The 22112-nt window shown below is 33.9% G+C and overlaps 3 protein-coding genes across 9 annotated transcripts; 2 read left to right on the top strand and 1 right to left on the bottom strand.

The window, feature by feature from the left end:
* Positions 1-4956: 4956 nt before the first annotated feature.
* On the top strand, positions 4957-6815 carry LOC107426074 (probable indole-3-pyruvate monooxygenase YUCCA10). The gene is made up of 4 exons (XM_016036170.4): positions 4957-5744; positions 5847-6083; positions 6207-6332; positions 6447-6815. The coding sequence occupies exons 1-4, from the start codon at positions 5133-5135 to the stop codon at positions 6606-6608; spliced, it is 1137 nt and encodes a 378-aa protein (XP_015891656.3). The 5' UTR covers positions 4957-5132; the 3' UTR covers positions 6609-6815.
* Positions 6816-7257: 442 nt separating this feature from the next.
* LOC107426073 (protease Do-like 2, chloroplastic) lies at positions 7258-14438 on the bottom strand. Of its 3 annotated transcripts, none has more exons than XM_048480790.2 (21): positions 14160-14438; positions 13860-14036; positions 13346-13417; positions 13110-13183; positions 12945-13008; positions 12583-12627; positions 11952-12059; positions 11309-11386; positions 11074-11140; positions 10840-10898; positions 10621-10720; positions 10385-10464; positions 9958-10014; positions 9365-9468; positions 8944-9031; positions 8772-8857; positions 8619-8643; positions 8432-8503; positions 8033-8083; positions 7893-7953; positions 7258-7814 (listed from the first exon to the last, which is right to left on the bottom strand). In XM_048480790.2, exons 1-21 carry the CDS (start codon positions 14334-14336, stop codon positions 7570-7572), a joined length of 1890 nt encoding a protein of 629 aa, XP_048336747.2. In that variant the 5' UTR covers positions 14337-14438; the 3' UTR covers positions 7258-7569. The 3 variants fall into 3 exon arrangements, 2 of the variants coding, with proteins under 2 accessions (XP_048336747.2, XP_015891655.2); XM_016036169.4 differs by having other exon boundaries at positions 13346-13396; positions 14160-14437; XR_009640878.1 differs by having other exon boundaries at positions 7727-7814; positions 7893-7961.
* A 577-nt stretch (positions 14439-15015) lies between these two features.
* Positions 15016-22062, top strand: LOC107426029 (auxin response factor 23). 5 transcript variants are annotated; one of them, XM_048480312.2, is made up of 16 exons: positions 15016-15115; positions 15656-15864; positions 16003-16564; positions 17233-17345; positions 17665-17760; positions 17922-17978; positions 18278-18433; positions 18763-18859; positions 18989-19079; positions 19269-19433; positions 19553-19672; positions 19959-20034; positions 20158-20329; positions 20482-21143; positions 21430-21620; positions 21727-22062. In XM_048480312.2, the coding sequence occupies exons 3-16, from the start codon at positions 16441-16443 to the stop codon at positions 21818-21820; spliced, it is 2214 nt and encodes a 737-aa protein (XP_048336269.2). In that variant the 5' UTR covers positions 15016-15115; positions 15656-15864; positions 16003-16440; the 3' UTR covers positions 21821-22062. The 5 variants fall into 5 exon arrangements, with proteins under 5 accessions (XP_048336269.2, XP_048336272.2, XP_048336271.2 ...); XM_048480315.2 differs by having other exon boundaries at positions 18775-18859; XM_048480314.2 differs by having other exon boundaries at positions 15656-15852.
* The last annotated feature ends 50 nt before the right edge of the window (positions 22063-22112 follow it).

The following is a 22112-nucleotide window of genomic DNA, read 5'->3' on the forward strand; positions in this document are numbered from 1 at the left end:
AAGGGGCAATTTTTATATAACAAGCTTTGTCTTATTTTATTTTAGTTTTTAAATCTCACAATCCAATCAAAACATGTGGAAAAAGAAATAAACTTTTCAGCCTCGTGTAACATATTGGTTACCTCACACAACCTAACTAGAAAGGCGACATTGACCTTTGACCAACAGATCACTTCCTTGATTTGAGGCATTAATCATGTTCTGACTCTTTTTATTTTTCTTCCCCTTCATTTTGGGGTGATAAAATTTTAATGCTTGTAACTCACTCATTGATTAAACTGAATTAATATTGTTTAGTTGGCTAATATGTACTTGTGCTGAAATTTATTCCGACTACAACGTGTGAAGGAGAGTTTCAATAATTCAAATCGATGAAAGCCCAACAAACGAAGTTATATGAATTATGAATATATTTGTTATGAAATTCAGTCCGCAATTTACTAATGTAGTTTCGAAGTAAATAATTAATTATAAGATTGAAATAAGAAATTAAAATTGTATATTATTATGAATTAAATGTGATTACATTGAGTGTATATAATATAAATATATATTGTTATATACACTGGGATTGAACTCGACTAATTTAGAAAACTACAGTACAAGTTTAGAAAGCTATATATGCAATGTAACTTCAGAAACCATCAACAATGAAATGGAATAAAAGACAAAAGAAATAAGAGAAAGCAGGAGAAACCACAATGCCTCGATCTCTTCATTTAGATAACACGTAGCCTTTTTATAGGTACACAACAAAATAACATGAACTTATGTTATTATATAAGCAAAACAACAAACTCCCTAAAACTAGACATGGCAATTTGGATCATGACACGGCGACACGATTCGAAAACGACACGAAATAAATAGGTTTGGGTTTATTATAAATGGGTTCGGGTCATAATCGGGTCAACCCGTTTAACACGATTATTAATCGTGTCATTTTCGGGTTGACCTGTTTAACTCGAAATTGACCCGTTACGACCCATTTATTAAACGTGTCAGTTTCAACCCGACACGATTATATACCTATTACAACCCATTTAAATTTAATTTTAAATTAATATTTTATCACTAATATAATATTTAATAACTAAAAAATATTATAAATTAAAAATTTTATAAAAATAATTTTCTATTACTAATTTTTTAAAAACAAAAAATACATCTTTAATAAAACAAAAACATAAAAATAAAAATAAAATAAAAAAAAATTTCAGGTTAATAGGTTAATTTTCGGGTTAACAGGTTAATAAGTTAGTTTTCGGGTTAATAGGTCAAGTTCAGGTTAACGGGTTAATAGGTCAACACAACCCGTTAAAATAATCGTGTTAAACGGGTCGTGTCGGGTTGACCTGTTTATAAACAGGTCGGGTTAGTGTTTTAGGTACCTGACACGATTAATAAATGGGTCGTGTTCGGGTTAGGCATTTTTGACACGATTATTAAACGGGTTGACACGAACACGACCCACCAACTCAAATTATCAGGTATACCTAAAACCATAGATAACATGATCATATTTTGCAAAACCGTGGTAACCAAACTACTAACAACTGGGACCATTTAAATTAAAACGTACAATCACTATTTTTTTTCTTTTCTTTTAAATTGGATGTAATTTATTTACTTTAATAGTTTGTTAATATTAATTGAATGCAGTTAAATATTTCTATTATCTATAAATTTAAGAGGAAAAAATAAACACAAAATAAAATATAATTTAAAATTATATTGATTTTTAGTTTTTTTCCTTCATATTTATAGTTAATTAATATATTTAACAAATTTTAACTACTACTAACAAACAATTACATTAAATAAACTACATACAATTTACAAAAATTTAAAAAAAAAAACAAAAAAAAATCTGAATACATTAACAAACAACACCACATAAATAAATATAAATTAATGAGATTTTTTTTTTAATGGGAGTTTGATTTATGTAGTTTCTTAATCTAATTTAATACACCACAATATATATATATATATATATATATATTATTACAACTAGAGTAGGGGAGGACGTGACTTTCACTCAAGCTGAAATTTGAACCTTGAACTGGACCATATCTATTAATATATTGATCTACTAATCAATTAATCACCATTATAATTAATTAATACTATCATTTTTTTCCTTATTACTTTTTTTAATAAAAAATTATATATATGTTATAATGTGATTAGTATGTAAGCTTTGATGTAGTAAGTATCAGATTAAAGAACCAAATCTTATATTAACATTTAGCACCAGAGGGAATATTAGCCTGAAAAAAAGAAAAAAAAAGAAAGAAAAAAAGAAAGAAGAAAAGGTGGGGTGATAAAATGCGTCCATCTCAAGCAGGAAAAGTACATGAAACGACCCGTTTTAATCAGCGGTCTCAAACACAGGTAAAATCACATAAAGAAAGGGAGAAAACGAAGCCAATAAATAAACAAAATGACAGCTAGATTAAAACGCATAAAAAATTGATGGAAGATGTCGTTGCATAACGGCTAGTTTTATTTAAACAAACATCTAAGCATCGTCCCCAAGCTATCCTTCACTCCTATATCTACTTCACCAAGCTTAAAAATGCACCTCAGTCACCACCTACCCATCATGTTCTGAATTGGAACCTCTCAAATCCTCTGTTTTCTTTATTAGATTATTTTCATGTGGGTCCTATGAAAACCCAATTCTTTTTAAACAAATCAAATTTATTTATATATACATATAAATATATATATCAGCCCATTAAAATACTTTATATCAAATAAATTTATTAAATTATACTCCAAGATTGATATATATTAGTATTAGTATATGATATAAAAAATATATGGTTGATAAAATAACTGAATGAATGAATAAAACAATATTAAATTCCCTCGCTATTTTTTTTTACCAAATAATAAGAATATTTTGGTTGTTGGGTCTGAGAATTCCGGCCGGCATGGATATTGGAGTTGACTTTCAAATCGGGGGTGCAAAAACTTGCATTATTATTCTAAGCCCGCTGGTAAGAAAAAAAAGAAAAAATTTATTATATTTTATCCATAGGTGATTAATTTTGTCATAATTAATAAGTTTTTACTAGTATAAAAAATGTGGTCCGTTATATATGCACATTCATTATCTATCGAGAAGGATGGTGTCTTTGGCTTCAATTGATTTTATTGAATCGTCTATCAGATAGCTGGCATAATACTGAGCTCATTGATTCTCATGCTAGGTAAGAGAGTCTATGGTGACCTCACCTAGTAAGGTATCGAAACAGGCCTAGATTCTGACCCTTCATTTTGAAGGACAAGTTGTATCAGATCAAGTTCAGGGAGATTCAGGTATGTGCATGTGATAGGGAAAAAAAAAAAAAACTTTATTTATTTTTATTAAAATTTATTTATGTTTTTTTTTTTTTTTGGGTAATAATTTATTTATGGGTTTGGTTCAATTTTATATGTAGTTAAAAGTTGTATAATTTGTTTTAGTAAGGAAGTGGTATTGAAGAATGGGAAGTCATGTAATTATGATTTGAGACAAGGCTTATATGGAGCTGCTTCGGATGCTTCAAACATTGCCAATCACATCAAGCACATTCTGATATAGTCCTTCAAAATAAAACAAAAATAAACTACTTACCACATATTATTTTTCAGAAAAGCATATATCTATATGTATAATATTTATGTTTATTTTTTTTTCAGAAAAGCATATATCTATATGTATAATATTTATGTTTATTTCTAGTAGATAGTAGTTAGAATGTATAATATATACAATTGTATGCTTGCTTGTATGCCACCCTTTAGAGATGTGATTAGTGGCAAGACAGCTCAATTACATTGCATAATATTCTGCTTTAAGGTTTGTCAAACTTGATGGGAGTTTCTATATAACAAACTTTGTATTATTTTTACTTTAGAAAAAAAATAATAATAATTTCTGAATCCAATCAAAAGGTCTGGAAAAAATATATCAAAATTTAAGTTTTCAACCTTACGAACTGTATTGGTCTATTTACACAACCTAACTAGCAAGGCTAGATTGACATTGGACCTTAAGATTCTAGTCATTAATATTGCTGTTGCTCATCTTCTTTATTTATTTGGGTGAGAAAATCCTTATTTTTGGGTATTTATTTTTTTATCTCAGGTATTTATACACCTAAAAAGTGAAGTACTAAAAAAAAAAAAAAAAACGTAAAAAGTAGGCAAGTTTAGTTTTTCGTGGTTGGTTGAGCTACAAATAGAATTGTGTGGATGTTTCTGGGGTTTGGCTATAGCGGTGAAAGAGTAGCTGCGAATCCCAGTTCACACTTTTTTTTTTTTGGGCTAAAATTCTCACTATCTTTGTCGTACCACAGTCATTGACTCTCCATTTGACCCGTTCCTTTTTTCTTCGTCGTTTTTCTACCTTATTGTTCCTTACTCGCAACAACAACGAAACTGGATTTGTCAATTAATTTCAACCACTCATGGGATATTCATGGCTCCTATTCATATATACATATCTTTTTGGGTCTTAGAATTCATATATACATATTTAACACGCATATATATATATATATATATATATATGTTACATTTCCATATAATCATTTTTCACATGCATGGAGTGGACCTACAACAATCAAGTACGAACAATTTTCTTTTCTCTATAAAGAGAATACTGTTTACGGTGAAAATACAATGTAATTAAAAATTTTTCTTTATAAAATTGATATTTAAACAAAATATTTAAATAATACATATATATCAGTTTTGATTTTGATAACATGTATAGTTTCCACCAGAACACATAAAATAATTTTAATTTGAAAAATTTTACTAGAAACTTTTTATTTATTGTAATTTAAAGAGTTATGTCTCCCTCCAAAATAATAAGATAGAATTTCAAACAAATAATAATAATAATAATAATAATAAAGGAGACGTAGCGTTCCCGCAAATAATTGCGAAGAAAAATATCTCCAACATTTTTGCCTTTTTTTTTTTCATGAAAAAAAGAGAGTAAATTTTATTAGTAAATACATTCGGTATTAATTCTGGGAAAAGATCTTGTCGGTGCAAAATCGGAGATTACTGTTGTCTAGTCCCTGCAACAAGCTCAATTAAGCTCCAAAAAATAAAAAATAAAAAAAATTATGCCGGAACACTTGGTAATAACAGTCGGAGCTGGTCCGTCGGGGCTAGCCGCCGCCGGTTGTCTGAGCCATTTATCGATACCACACACAGTTCTCGAAAGGGAAGACTGCTCTGCTTCACTATGGAGGAAATACACCTACGATCGTCTCCACCTTCACCTCCGAAAGCACGTCTGCGAGCTTCCCCACATGCCTTTTCCCTCCGATTTCCCAAACTACGTACCCAAAAACCAGTTCGTACAATACATGGACGATTACGCTTCCCACTTCAAAATCGCTCCTCTGTTCCAAAGATCCGTTGAATCCGCGAGTTTCGACGAGGTTTCCAAGAAATGGAAGGTGATAGCGAGGCACGGCGGTTCCGGCGAGATTGAGGAACATCTCGGAAGGTTTCTTGTGGTGGCTTCCGGCGAAACGGCGAACCCTCATGTACCTAAAGTTGAAGGTTTGGAAACTTTTCCCGGCGATGTTCTTCATTCGACCCAGTACAAAAACGGGAAGGGTTTCGAAAACAAGAACGTTTTGGTTGTTGGATCTGGAAATTCCGGCATGGAAATTGCTTTGGATCTAGCAAACTATGGTGCCAAAACTTCTATACTCATCAGAAGCCCAGTAATGATACATAGATACTAATCTACCTAGCTAATTGGATTTTAACTTTTTTTTTTTTTTTTTTTGGGGGTCCATGATTGAATTTTTGAATTGAACCTGCAGGTTCATATTCTGACAAGGGAGATAATGTATTGGACTGGAATGTTGTTCAAGTATGTATCATTTAACACAGTGGATTCATTAGCTGTGTTGCTGAGCAAACTGGTTTTTGGGGACCTTAGTAAATATGGAATAAGGAGACCTACAGAAGGTGGGCCTTTCTATATGAAGGTTAAGCACGGCCAGTATCCGATTTTGGATTTAGGAACCTGTGATAAGATCAAAAAGGGGGAGATTCAGGTATGTGTGTGTGTGTAATTTATATTGTATTGCTTAATCTATTCAACGTTTTAGTACTCGTGCTTAATTGGATTCTTTTTTTCTTATTTTTTTGTGTTGGTATTATTTTATTATTATATGCAGGTTTTGCCTGAAGGAATCGAATGCATTAAAGGCAATGAGGTAGTGTTGAGGAATGGAAAGTCGTACCAATTTGACGCTATTGTTTTTTGTACTGGCTTTAAAAGATCCACAAATTTGTGGCTCAAGGTAATACTGATGCAAATGGAAGGGGAAGCATTAATAGAATTGGTTCTTTTTTTTTTTTTTTTTTTTTTTTTTTTTTTTCTTTGGCTTAATTACCTTTTTTGTTGGTATGAGCAGGATGATTGTCTTTTGAATGAAGATGGATTTGCAAAACAAAGTTATCCCAATCATTGGAAGGGAAAGAATGGGTTGTATTGTGTGGGATTATCAGGAAGAGGGCTGTATGGAGCTAAGGTAGATGCTATAAACGTAGCAAATGATATCAAGTCCCTTCTGTAATGAAAAATGTTTCTATCACGACAAACATGTTCAACTTTTGGGCACACATACACTATACTCTATACTGTGTAATTTTTTTGTTTAGCTATTCAGATATAGACTTTATATTTGGCAAGTCAGACAGTTAATTTCGGCATAATTTGTTAGGATGAAAGCGACTTTTTTTTTTTTTTTTGGGTAAATGAATGAGAACTACTTGAAGAGGAATAGTTTTGCTTTTCACAAGAAATATTTAATTTGGTGGGTGGGTTGTTAAATAGGTCGGTGGGTAGTCAAAAGTAAATAGCAAACTATATCAATATTAGAACCCACATTTTTTTTTTGGGGATAAATAAGCCCACATTTTCTGTTTTTGGTAATCATAATCCGTATCGTTTTTTTTTTTGGGCTGGTAGGAATTATAATCCATATTTGCATTATTCTTTCACAGGCCTTATCATGAGTGATTGTATACTTGTTTGTTAAATGACAAAATGTTTTTTAATTGTCACAAGTACACAGCGTGTAATCTTTAGCCAAAAAAAAAAAAAAAAAAAAAAAAAAAACAAAAAGTACGCAGCGTGTAATAGTATCAATACGACAGATTTTAAAAAGAAAACATTTATTTTCTGATCAGGCTTCTCAAGCTGAATAGGCAATTAATTAAAAAAAAAAAAAAGGATTCATTTCTTAATTAAATTAAATGATAAACAATTTAACTCTCTGATATTGTACATCAATTACATTAACGATTTCACGCTCAGCTTTGCAACATCCAAACATAATTTATCCCCTCCACCAAAACCAACCAAAAAGAAACCCCCAAAATTTTCACCCTCGGTTGTTTCACCGAGAAAGAAGAAACAAAAGAAAAATAAAGAAAGAAAACCCTGATCTTATGGCATTAAATTATACCCATAAGCAATCTGTCTCCTATTATGATGCAGTAAAAAATTTCCAAGTTGCACTTCTAAACATATAACTACGCCCAAAGGAGTCCATCCAAGCCAATTTCCAAATTGGAAACTGGGCTATCACTAGAACCCTTGTCTACTGCTACATTGTCTTCCGGAGAATCTACATATGGCTCCAGCAGATCAGAAGATCTTTCAGATGGAATGCCATAACCTTTGAGAATAGAGGATGAAGCTGTGCTAGCTGTTTCCCTCTCCAAGACAGCTATATAATTGTCTTCGAATTCGAAGACCAAGTACTTGTCCTTGCATGCTGTTTAAGACAATGAACAACATTCAAAATTAAAGAATGTAAGAACAGAAAAAGAGGTAAGGCGTTTCACCAACTTACAATCTACAAGGTGTGCCAAGTGATGAATGTTCTTTATTTGAGTTCCATTCAACTTCAAAACCTGCAATTCTACATTGCAGCTCAGTAAATGCATATTTGTCAGCAGAGACATAACCATTGATGGTATTAAGCTAACTTGCCTGTTGATTGCTCATATCTTCGTATCCAATGTTAACTTCATTTGCTAAGACCTACCCAAAAAAAAAAAAAAAATGGTGTTAGTACATTTACAAAGTCAATAGTTTAAGGTCTGAAGAAAACAATCAGTTGATAAAACTATATATGATTTTTCTTCAAATCGATGAGTAAAAATCAGGACAAACTCTGTCTATTCCAAATACTACTAAGGAAGCAGAAAACAATCAGTTGATACAACTGTATATGATTTTCTTCAATTTGATGATTAAAAATCAGTATGAAATACTACTAAGGAAGCAGAAATGAAACTGGCATCGTATATATAATGTAACAACTTTCTATTGAAATTCAAGCAACTTTCATTATCTCTACAGTTTACGAAAAAACAGAATTTAGCTAACCTGGGACAAGATTACAATCTGTTCCCCTTTAAACCTAGCCAGAGAGTATCGAGCCTTTGCCAAGAGCTTTAACTGATCAAGAAAGAGATCAACTAATCAAAATCGAAACCAAAATATATGCATTCTGGTCAAGAAATTTAGAGTAAAGTAATATAACGTTTAAGGTGTTTTTGACTGCAAAACATACCCCAATAGAGTCTTCACACTCCTCACTGTGAAAAGAATTAAAGATAAAAATTAATACAAGTGTGTTAAAACCAAGTGTAGCTTAATGTAGAAATGCATATACCAAAAGACCTGATATGTTTGCAAGTGCAAGAAAAGCATATAGACAACATACTCTATCAATGGTTCTGAAAGTGGGGTAAAGACCAAACCAGCAATGATCAGGTAGGATGGTTGACCTCCATCAATATGATAAGGAACCTAGGGTAGGGAACCAAAATAATTAGCATCAGAGATCAAAATCTTGTGAAACTGATGGTGTTTAAATCCAAGTTCAAATGGCATACCAAATGCACTCGTGGATTCAAAACTACTTTAACTTTCATAAATTCCCCTGCTCTGATGATACCAAGTTCTGCAACATCACCTGCAAATCTGTATAATATTGTTATAACATAATAGATTGAGCATTAAGTGAAAATTTAAAAATAAAACAAAATAAAAAAAATGAAAATTAAAAGCAATATATCCAGGACAATACAACAGCAAAGGTTCAATAGGGAGGGCACATTAGGAAGAAGCCAGGAGAAAAAGTAGTTCGTTTAGGAGAATGCACATGCCTAATGAACAGGTACTTTTAAAGTGAAAATTAGACAGGTTATTTTAATAGGTCCATTGAAATATAATATTCTTACTGGCACTCAAGTCAAATAGAGAGCAAAACGAAAGAAAATTTGATAGATCTTTCACAGATAAGCAGTCCATTACTTTTGACTAATGAGGTAGCGAAATGCAATACGCTCGTTTGATCGGAATGGCACTGTTCCTTCACAACCCACATGAACATCATCAAAGCTTACAATCACGTCTCCCTGGAAAAGTGTGGATGATGTTAGTGTTATTAAGATAAGCAGCATCATTCCGTTGATCAGAATATTATAGCATGCCTAGTAGTACATTTATTAGTAATGAATGAGGAGCCAAATAACATCTTATGGATTAGAGAATGAGGAGCCAAATAACATTTTATGGATTAGACTTCTCCAAACTGTATTAGCCATATAGCTTTTGACTCCACAGAAAATAGTTAAGAAGCCTTTGCATACAATATATTTTATCATTCTTTCTTTTCATTTCTTTTGCCCTACATTATTATAATTTCTTACTTTTTATGTTTACTTTCTTTTGCTCCCATTCCAAATTCTTAAAGTTTCAAAAGATATGAAAATAATATCAACAAAAGATTCATTAAGCTGATTCTGCTAGGATGCACTAAAATGGTTATCTAAGATTTCCCTTAGGAAGCTGTTGAATGATACTTGAGTACAAAGAAGATATGAAACTACAAATAGTAGACATACCTCCTTTAGGACATTATGTGCATCAGAAGTAGGTTCAACTCTACGCACCAAAACTCCCTGCACAAGAAAGTTAAATGAAATAAAAATCTGAGAAATAAGCTACTAAGAATGTACAGGTTTTTCAATCATACATGAATATATATATATATATATATACTGATATAATGAAAGCAGGTTTATCACGAGAAAATGCACCTTGCCATGTGTTTTCAGATAAGTTAGTTATTACATGAGGTCTTCAAGATGAGACACCCTCACAGATCAAAATATAAGCTACGAAATTTAACTGAACAAGGCAGACAACCCACTTATTGACAAAAAGTGCTGAGACCAGAAATTTAACTGAATGAAAGGTCCTTAGATAAGCAGAAGTTTATTCTTACACATGCTAACCAGGAAAAATTTTCAGCTGGATAGAGAAACATACCTCATTAGACTGTACTTTTAAACATGCTCGTAATGCTGGATTCTCCAACTTTTGTAACAACACGCCAAGGCAAGGGAAACCTGAAAGTCAATGTTTGAATAATTTGGAATAACTCCATGTAAGGTTCATTATAGTAAATTTGGGAATCTATACCTACACGTGAAAATGGAACATATCAGGCTCAATTACTGAGATAAATAAAAAATCGGCATATGCAAGGTCTAAGAGTTCCTTACCAGTGTACTTTCTATTCCTCTCGTAGTCATTCAAAAAATGAGAGACAACTGTCGTGGGAATTACATATCCAATATTTTCAACCTCCTCAGATCTGTAGACCTAAAGAAAATGTCTTGTAAAAAAAATATAGCAGGGAAAAGATATATAAAACTCCCTGTAAGAATTTTACAAATTAAGAGAAACTTGACCAGTCGATAGAACTAAGAATCTCATTTTACCTGAAATGCCACACCAATGCACTCTCCTTGGTCATTGAAAGCAGGACCACCACTATTACCTAAAATCTAAAATCTATAAGCAAAGGTAATCACGAATATATAGAGAAATGTCACTAAAAGAAAAAAGTTTAAAATATTTGAGGCAGGTGAGCTATTTCTGGAAGGAAAATACATAAATTGGAGAAGTATCAATAAAGAAAGGAGTAGAACTGTAAATTTCAGGTACAAACGAACCAGGATTTATTGCTGCATCAATTTGAATGCCCAACAAATCGGATGACCCATGAGCATATGATGTTACCTGATCAGAAAAAAATTTATAAGAAACTTGATATTTTATGTTTGTTAGCTAGCATAAAATCTTATTTAAAGACATGAAAGTGAATATGAGTAGCAATGCCAAATAAGATAATGACATGTTATAGAATTGATAAACGACATGATTGTGTGCTAGTACGAAAAATCACACCTCTATACGTGATACGACACCCTTTGTTACTGAAATGGTGTCTCCTCCAAGGGGATATCCTACAACAGTTACCGAATCCTGCTCATAAGAAAGCCATGCAGTTCAGATTTCAAAAAAGTGATTTACTGACAGGAATAGTCAAATAGATATACCAATCCACATACTTTAACCTCTGTATTTAACAATCACATAATAACTAAATTAATTCTAGATTTACACATTGGTGGAAATTGTATAGCTACATTAAGTTGATACACCTGGTATTATTAAAAATGAGATAGGCAAAGGGAGGAATTCAATTCAATCTGATGACATTACGTCAGTCATATACCAATATTAATAGATTTAAAATCAGATATGAATCAAGAAATGACATCATGATCCAGAAGTTAAGGATACTAAATCGCCTCTAGCTCTTTATGCCTTTGGCAATTTATCTTTGTTATTAGTCAACAAGCTACAACAATTCAACCAAGGCATCAAAAGGATCATCTACTGATGATTTGTTAGTTTCTTATATAACAGATTTTAGCTTCTGCACAGAGATGAAAGGGATAATGCGAAAGGACAAATCCATACACATTGAATAGAACAAACAACAGATTCCAACATATTCCACCAAAGAAAGACAGCAATTTAAAACCTGAAGACGTGGCAAATGTCCTAAATAAAGAGGTTCAGCTTCCTTCCAAAATTCCTTGCTTTCTACTGATAGCAAAGCTATATCACAATCAACGCCTCTGGCTAAAACCTGTAATTCAATCACTGAAAGGAATATAAGCTTCTGAAACTTTATTAATGTTCAAAGGAAAGAAGTAAGGTACCAATTTGAAGAAACCACCTCAGAAAATCTCACCAAAATTTAAAGAGTGATATCATAATAAGAATCTCACAACTTGTTTTGCAAATGTGAAATGCAAATTGAAATTCATCAAGGCCATAAAATCAAGATCATAAGGCAGAATTGAAGAGAGTTACAAAGCCCTTGTTTTTCATTTCCCATTATCTACAACCTGCAAATACTATGAAATAACTCCAACTATCCCACTAATGCCTGCCAACAGTTTCATTAACATCTCACGATGCTTATTCTTGTTACACTTGTCCCACATATGGTTTGTGACTTTGAGTGCTCAAATGCTAAAGAGTATACATTAAAGAACATAATATTTGGCTGTTCAACTACTTCAAGAAGATAAAGGAAGCCACCTCAAACCTATGAGGGGCAGCAAGAACATACTGAGATAACACAAATAATTATGATAGAGATATACCTTGGCAACATATTTGGTATCATCTCCCCTCCTCTTCACCTTAACCTGAAATCATACCAAGAAGGGGGAAATATTCAATGGCACTCATTCATTGGGAACATGCCATAACACGGTTTTGCAAATTCATCTAAAGACAACAAAAACTTAAATTAAAACTAAAAGATGTGCTATCAAAATGTGGTAAGATTAATACATCCTAGTTGTTTGTTGAGTTGAATACTTTAATAAACAAGCAAAATTAAGCATCCAGACAAAATCAGGAAATAGTGGTTTTTATATGACAAGGAAATATGAAGTTGCTATGACATTTAGTCTTATAGTTGTCACATATGTATTAGGCTACAGATGGCATAGTAGATTACCTGTGTATCATGTTCAACACAATGTGCATTTGTCAATAGTTTCCCATCCCCAATCATAAATGCACTGCAATAAGGAAAATACAGCTTATATCTCCATCTAAGAAAGAAGTATAATTCCAAATTATTTAAGGGAAAAGATAATTGAAGAAGATTTTCAAAACTTGCCTGCCAGTACTTGTATATTGTCTTTGTTTTTGCCAAGGAAGAGAATAGTCAGGTGCAGTATGGGTGCAGTAAACCTAATTATTTAAGAAACAAAGTGGTTGGATGTAATAGGTTGTGCAAATATTTTTCCATTTAAAAGATAGAATTCATGATCACTGAACTCCAAACAGAAAATATCTGTGTTCAATGCTCATGAATCCTACCACTGAAAAATTAAATACCAGAGTTTACTTTACCTTTACGACAGCATTAAGAAAAGCTGCATCTTGAAGATTTCCTGATTCAACCTGAAATTGAGAACAAAGCACCTAAAACTATCAAAATAAGGTTAAAAGTAGAATTCATCGATATCCTCTTTTCTTCACTACGAAAAAAAAGAAAGGGGTAGAAGATCACTTTTATTTATGATACAGTACCTTCCAATTCAAACATTGCCTTTCATTCTTCTTGTTTTCTTATAATTAAACCATCTTAAAACACTTGCTACTTCCTACCTCCTCTATGGCACCACAAAATCGCTTGAGCTTGACTAAATTATCTTCATATTTTGCATTAAAAAGAGCAAATTCCAAACTAATATTCCACTTCCACACAATCTCATCCGACCTAAACAAACAAGACATTGCTCTTTTTGCATTAAAAAGAGCAAATTCTATACCAATATTTCACTTCCACACAATCTTATCCGACCTAAACAAACAAGAAATTGAATTCTTTAAAAAAAAAAAAAAAAGCTGAACTTTTCAATACCTGCCGGTCCTTCAAATCATACTGCAACTCTATCTTGTCCTTCCTTTGCATTCCAAATTTATAACCTGCTGATTGAGTTTTTGCCGTATCAGCACTGCCTTTGTAGCCTTCCGCATACAAATAACACCTTCCATCCTTTGCTTTTCCTCGTAATTCTTTCTTACAAGCGGCTTCTTTCTACATTCATCGAACCAGAGACGAACACTGATTAGCAAAAATTCTAGGATCGAAGCTCTCAGAAGGGGGAAAAAAAAAAAAAAAAAGTGACAGAGAGAAAATCCAGATGCTTATGGTTTATACCTTGCAGTCGGATTTACCAGAGCATGAAGAAGGCCCTCTCGCTTTATTCAATCTGTCATTGATGGAGTTACTACGTCCGTGCAACGTGGCGAAGCGGCGTTGAGTAGAAGCGGAGCAACGGAATTTTACGGAGGAAGTGAGCACAGAGAAGCAGCAGTTACCCACTGCTACGGCCATTTTGAAACTTCACAAGTGAGAAACCAACAAAATCAGAACGTTGCTGCGCCGGGTTTCCTTATCCGCCTTGCTGGCTCTTCATTCCTTCATTCCTAGATACGAGACCAATTGGGTTATAAGACCTGCGAGATTTTGTTTTTGGATCCAGCTACGTCCAAATTGCCCCTTTTTTTAGCTGCGGTGAGTTCATGGGGCCCATCAGTATTTCCATTTTTATGATTTGTGGCCCGGTCTATGAAAATCTGGGCTCCCATTGGATGATAAGCCGACGAAGCCCAATTTAAAGATATGCAGGTTTCAAATTGTGGATTTTTTTTTTTTAATAAAAATTGTGGAAAAATTTGTAAAGATTATCTTTCCATTCTTTAAATTAAAAGAAAAAAAAAAAAAAAAGAAGGAAAAACCGTCGTAAAATATCACGATCCCTCGACTTAAAAGCCCGCGAAAACCCGAAGCGTAACGGCTGTCTCGCCTCATAAGGCAACTGTCTCTGTGTGTGTGATTGTCATTGGCCAAGGACAGTACGACATCCACGTGTCAGTGTGAAAACTCCATTCTTTTGTCGGGTCTGATATGAAGCACAGCAGAGAGACGGTCGGGCGGCAACTGCAAAGTAACGGCGTTAAATATATATAAATATATATGTATATAAGCATCCGGAAAATAGTGTCTGATCACGGCGGGTTACATACACTGAACGTCGACGTGGACAGTAACACAGAGCCGCCTTTTCCATTAATGCCCCTAGCATGCTTCAAAGGCGTGTCGTCCTCACCTTCGTAAGTGGTTTCTGCTCTCATTTTTTTGTCGTTTTCCTCACCTTTTCTCGAGGAATATATGAAATCCTCGGCGATTTCTCTTATTTTTGCTCTTTAGCTAATTAGCTCATGATCCTTCAGCAGAGCTAAAATAATAATAATAATAATAATAAATTAATCAATTATAATTTTTATCCAAAAGAAAAATAAATAAATTAATAATGAAATAATGAAAAATCAGTTATACAGCGAATTGAATGACGCTTGTTGTCCATGCAAAGAAGCCCATTGAAAATTTTTCATGAGGTGGGTAAGATAGGTACGTACGTTTTTGGAGGTTCCACTTTTAAATCAAAAGCATACAAAATCAGAGACTTTAGCCTTATGATGATCAGAAAATTGACAGAAAGATTGATCATGCTTATCCGTCACCGCTGATCACAGATGGGGTCCACAGCATATTTGCCACACTGACGGCAGTGATGAATACAAGCTGACACAAAAGACTGGTGATAGAAAATTAATTATAATTAAATGAATGTTTCCCTTGTTATAATCCAGGCCGGGCGGAGAAGGAGAGAGAGTGAAATCGGCGTTGCATGAGAATGCAGGCAAATAAAGCGGCATAGAACGTATCGGCGCAGAATAGCAAATATCGCCAGCATAGCAAATACAGATGAGAGAGAGAGAGATAATGGGGAAGGACTCGTGGATAACGTAGTGGAGAGAGAGAAGAGAGATACAAAAGGCCAGCCGGGGTACAATACAGTGTAAATCTTTATCTGGTCTTTTTGTTTGGGTTTTGGGTTTTGGGTTTTTGCTTCTTTTTTTTTTTTTTTTTTGGTTCTTTTTTTCTTTTTTTTTTCCCTTTCTGGTTGCTATTGTTGTTGTTAATGGCGGTGTTGCAGAGAGAGAGAGATAGCAAAGAGCATAAATATGTGAAACGTTACAAACAACAACCTTCTACCCCCCATGCCACACATACGCTCTCTCAGCTGGGTCTTCTCGTTCTCTTTTTCCTCACTGCTTAGCTTAACTTTTAGAGAGAGAAACGTACGGTCTTTCAAAGACAGAGAAACAGAGAGGGGGGTTACAAAGAGTTCAGCATCTCACATTGAACGCTAGCTCTTTGATTGTTAAAGCTTATTTGTCCTCTTTTTATCTATCTCTCTTTGTGGTTTATTTTTTTTTTTGTTCGTTTTATATGTATATATATATATATATATATATGATGAGCTTCTTCCTTTCTGTTTTTTTTTTTTGCATTTCTCTGAGAAAAAAAAAATATATTTTGGATTATATAGTCTATTTTTAAAAAGAGAAGGATAGAGAGGTGATTGAGATATATGGCTGGAAAGCAAGGAATGGGATTGACTACCATGACCACCACCTGTAGTAGTGAGCGAAGGTGTACTGACGGCGGTGGCTTCCCTGATACCAACAACAACAACAACAACAACAACAACCAAGGTCACCTCTCCTGCCAGATGATTTGAGCTTTTTCTTTTAAAAAAAATATATATATATATTTTATTTTTTTATTATTATTATATTATTATTTTTGCTTTTGAACTATTGAGGTCTGGTGGTGGTGGTATACTTCTCCAGAGGACATTGATTATCAAATTTAATATTTTATATATTAATTTGTGGTGGCTTGCCTGATAGGAGAAATAAATACATTAAATAAAGAATAAAAAAAGTCAAAAATAATTCTGTTTGCCGATGAAAAAATCATATTATTAATATTTATTTTTCCGATTATGTGATGTCACAAGGTTTACCCGTGATGGGCAATCTTTATTATTTTCAACGGAGACTTTTTTTTTTTTTTTTTGACTTGTCATTTTCGTTATAATTGCTAATGGCTTTGCTTGGGCATGGTCAATGAGTCGTATACACCTATCCATCTGTGTTTTGGTTTTATTTCCAAAATCTGGAGTTCGAACCCCATGAAATGCTTATGTGGTGTTATAATGCTGGTCCCAAAAATCTTCAGGTCCATCATCTCTCTGCTATGGGTTTTCCTTTTTTATCATAATAATAATTTTTTTTTCCTTTTTAATTTTGCTTGTAATTTTCCTTTCTGGGTAAAGTTTTATGACTATGATGTTGGGCATACTCATTTTGGTTTTTAGGTGAGAAAGATGATTTGTATACTGAGCTATGGTACGCCTGTGCGGGGCCTCATGTTTATGTTCCACGCCCTGGTGAGAAGGTTTTCTACTTTCCTCAGGGTCACATGGAACAGGTTTGCTCTGCCCTGACCTTTTATGTAAAATGAATTATATGTACGAAATATGGTGTAAAGTTGTAATTCCCATCAATTGGAACCAATTATTATTGCTAAGTAGTTTTTTTGGTTGATAAATATGATCATTTTGGTTTACAAGTCTAGAAATTGTTATGATATGTAATAATATGAGGACACTCGCTGCATTTGTATAATTTATTATATGCATCCATTACTATGCCTGATGCTATTTGTATAAATAATGTGATCATTCTCTAGTTAAATTATTACATGAAAAGATTGCTGCCCCTTACGTGGTTGACTAAATCTGGTACAGGTTGAAGCTTATGCAAACCAAGATGGTAGAACAGAGATGCCAATCTACAATTTGCCTTCTAAGATCCTATGCAAGGTTGTTTATGTTCAGCTTAAGGTAATATCACTTCTTTTCTGAATGTTTATTAGTGTTTGGATTTGAAAATTGGATTGCTTAATTATTTCTGAGAAAATTATTTGGTTCATTGACTTGTCTTAAGTTATTTTTTTCCCATTTTGTATTTTGAAGTGCTGAGGATAATTCATATGATTTTTCAGGCTGAAGTTCACTCAGACGAGGTGTTTGCTCAGATCACTTTGCTTCCACTGACAGAGGTTAGTTAATTGAGAGCTGACTGTTGAGAAATTTTACCACAGGGCTCCTGAAACTCTTAGTAAAAGTGAGATTATTCAATTATATTACCAAAATTCATTTATACTTGCAAGATTGAGGCTTGTAATTAGTTTAAAAGTAATTTAATAATGTATCAATGAAATTCAATGGCTATTGATGTCAGGATTTTTTGCATTCGCCAGAAGTTTGAACTTATATAATTAATTACCTTTTTGTTTCCAATTGTCGCTTTTATTTGTATGGAATGTCTTTCGATAAATACTGCATTGGTTCTTGGCAGCAAGATGAACAAAGTTTGGAGGATGAGACTGCAAGACAGTTGCCTCAGAGAACTGGTTTGCGATCATTTAGCAAGAAACTGACTCCATCTGACACTAGCACACATGGTGGATTCTCTGTTCCCAAGCGATATGCTGATGAGTACCTTCCACCACTGGTTCGTACTGTATTAATGATTTTCTACATAAATAGCATTCTAAAACCTCGCCTCTGAGCCAAAATTATAAAAAAAAGGCAATCAATCCTTTGTAGTTGGGACTAAGTTTTAGTTTATGTGAGGCATATTGGGGAAAACATTTGATATATTTTATTTTGTAGCTTGCTTGTAGAAAAAGTAATTTTCTCAGGCTTTGAGAAATGTAAACAGGATGTTAGTGCTCTGTCTTGTGAATGTAGTTTAACTTCTATTCCCACATACAACTTTCTACTACATCAAATTTGTATGCAATGGTTTAACTGAGAATCCATTTCATTCACTGTTTATAGGTGTTGTTGCAGGACATGTCACAGCAGCCACCACTACAGGAACTGGTTGCAGTTGACTTGCACGGGTTGGAGTGGCATTTTCGCCATATATTTCGTGGTATTTTTAACTTCAGACAGTCCTGAAGTTCTCAGAAAACTAATTTCTCATGTGTTTTTACTCCTTATCCTTTATTTCTTAGAAATCTAATCTTGATGTGGAGTTGTATTTCTTCTACAATTAATGTAGGTCAGCCAAAGCGGCATTTGCTCACTAGCGGTTGGAGTACATTTGTCACATCCAAGAAGCTTTTAGCCGGGGATGCATGTGTCTTTGTTAGGTTTTCTTTCTCACTTCACTCTCTTCCATCTGAAGGTGTATGTGTCCTAGGCAGTTTTGTTGTTATTGCGAGCATTTGAATATGGACATAAGTCATGTGGCAAATGCATCAAAAAGACTGATTAGCAGGAACTTTCTAAAATTGAGCTTCCTTCAGTTTTAATAATCTATATCAATGTTTTGTTTGCAGAGGAGAAAATGGAGAACTTCGAGTTGGGATCCGTCGCTGTATGGCAACACAGAACAATACATCAGCGACGGTCATATCCGGACAAAGCATGCAACATGGCATACTTGCCAGTGCATGCCATGCCGTTACTACTGGAACCATGTTTACTGTGTACTACCGTCCCTGGTATGTTGAAATATCAAATGCAAGAGGCTAGGACAATTGTAGGTTGTGCATCAACCAGTAGTATTGGGTATATGGATATTCTAAGGTTTTAAGCTTAAAACCTTTTTATGCTTGTGCAGGACAAGTCCTGCTGAGTATATTATACCTTTTGACAAGTACATGAAATCAGCTCAAAATGACTATTTTGTTGGAATGAGATTCAGAATTCGTTTTGAAGGGGAAGAAAGTGCAGAAAAGAGGCAAGTTTGCGCTATTCGTGGATATTTTATCTCATGTTTTGGTTTTATGTTAACCAATTATTGAAGAAATAAATGTATCTGATAAAGGATATACAAGAATATCTTTATCTGTTTATTAGTTTGGGAGCCTAAGTTTTGTCCAAGACTAGAATTCTGTGACTTGTGAATGCATAGAAATAATACAGAAAACAAAAGATATATGTTTCTGATAATCTGCCAACTCAAAGCAGCCAGCTTTTTTATTTATTTTATTTTCCTAAATGACTTTGGTATTTTTGTCAATTAGATCTGCAGGTACTATAGTAGGTATTGAAGATCGTGATTGCATGAGGTGGCCCAATTCAGAATGGAGGCGCCTCAAGGTAGGAAGCTTGTTTTTTATAACTGTCAAAATTGATAGTATGACTCCTTAAAATTGATAGTTGCTATGTAAATCTATCCATCTAGTTACTTTTAATTAGTTCATTAACATGCACTTCTTCCAGGTGCAATGGGATGCTGCAACAGATGCCGCTTTGCTTCCTGAAAGTCTTTCTCCTTGGAGCATCAAGCCAATGGAATCCACTAACACCAACAACAATTTTGTCATTCCACAACCAAAGAGGGCGCGTGCTCATGATCTATCATCAACTGATTTTTCAAACTTGGCCGGAAGAGGTTAGTACTCTTTGTATGTCTTTTTACTTGTGGGCTCCAAATGTTTTATGGATGGACCTGCAGAATTAAAAAAAGAGCTTTAGGATATCTTATTCTTAGTTTTATGATCATACATAGTTTGTGTCTGACTAATAAAATCTCCTTTTCTGCAGGCTTATTGCCGAATTCAGTCGAGTATACACTTCAAAGGTGTAAAGAGGTCTTGCAAGGTCAAGAAATTGGAAATGTACATGCTCATGAGCCAGCTGGTGCACAAAATCCATCATTACTACCAAACTTAATCAAGGATTGGAACCATACACAATTCCGAATGAAAAATCAACTCTACCTTCCAATGCAAAATCCATTTTATCAGTGTCCTCACCGTGCTATAGCATTTCCTGTTGACAATATGGTGACTTCAAGCCTCATAAACCATTGCCACCCTACATTTACTACTTACAGTGCCTGTGACAATGTTACGAACAGCAGAAGCTTTTCTGTTTCAAATGTCAACTCTAGCAATTCTGGGTCCCAAGAATGTACTGTTTTTGAGCCAAAGAGTAAGGATGAAACTCCAATTGCCCAACCTAATGGCTGTGGCAGATGCATGCTTTTTGGAGTCAATTTAGTCAATAGCAGTCACCCGGAGCTCCCTTCACCACAAGTTGCCACTTCTAGTGAGCATTTAAGTCCTTGTTCCATTCCTCCAACATCCCAATCAAGTGTTTCTGAAACCATCCAGGTTTCAGAGACATCTAAGAGTATCTCTCGTGTTCTTTCTAACAAACAATGCAAGAAATGTTGCTCCGTTATTAACAGGAGTTGCACAAAGGTACAATATTTTTAGATTAAATTCAAGCAAGAATTATTTCATGTTGAATTACTTTTATTTTTGAGCTAGGGGCTGTATGTTTATTTTCAAATTGTGAGTTAAAGATTTTGAAAGGATAACGTGTCTCTTCATATGACAAGAAACATTAGGAACGCATATGAAGTAGCCTATATAAGTCATTATTCCTCTTTAAGTTATCCTTTTATAAATTGTTGCATTTGCAGCATCCAAAGGCTGTTGTGACTGCAGAAGCTAAGTTAGGAATTTCTCTCACTTTTCCATCCAGGTGCTCAAATATGGAACTGTTCTTGGGAGATCAGTAGATCTCTCTCGCTTTGATGGGTATGATGACCTCATTTCTGAGCTTGATCTCATGTTCGATTTCAACGGAAGCTTGAAGTCTGGAAGCAATGGATGGCAAGTAAGCTACATCGATAACGAAAGAGACATGATGCTTCTAGGAGATTGCCAATGGGAGTAAGTACCATAAATCAAATTGGTTCAGCTCTGAATATGCTTTGTTAGAGTCTAAACCAGCACTGGTCTAACTTTCCAATTTGGTATCATGTTATACAATATGCAGGAAATTCTGCTCTGCGGTCCAAAGGATGTTTATCTGTCCTAAGGAAGAAATCGACAAATCGAAGCCAAGCTCATCATTGCCACCATCTCTCTAGTGGAGAAATGCTGGTGGCTCATCCATTTCTTACGAGTCATTCGTGAACTTGTACTGTGTACTTTTATATATGTGAACTTTTTTTTTTTTTTTTTTGGGGGTAATATTTTATATATGTAAACTCGTGCATGGTGTTACCATGCACTTATATCTGTGAACTTGTGCTGTGTACCTCTATGTAATGTGGATATGGCCTATACATACATTACACCATCTATGGTCCAGTCCTTAGTGAAATTTCCAGTTTGAACTCCACCTATTTTTTTTTTTTTTTTTTTTGGGGGATAGAATTA

This window comes from Ziziphus jujuba, chromosome 9 (genome assembly GCF_031755915.1).
Source record: "Ziziphus jujuba cultivar Dongzao chromosome 9, ASM3175591v1".
In the NCBI taxonomy this organism is placed as follows: domain Eukaryota; kingdom Viridiplantae; phylum Streptophyta; class Magnoliopsida; order Rosales; family Rhamnaceae; genus Ziziphus; species Ziziphus jujuba.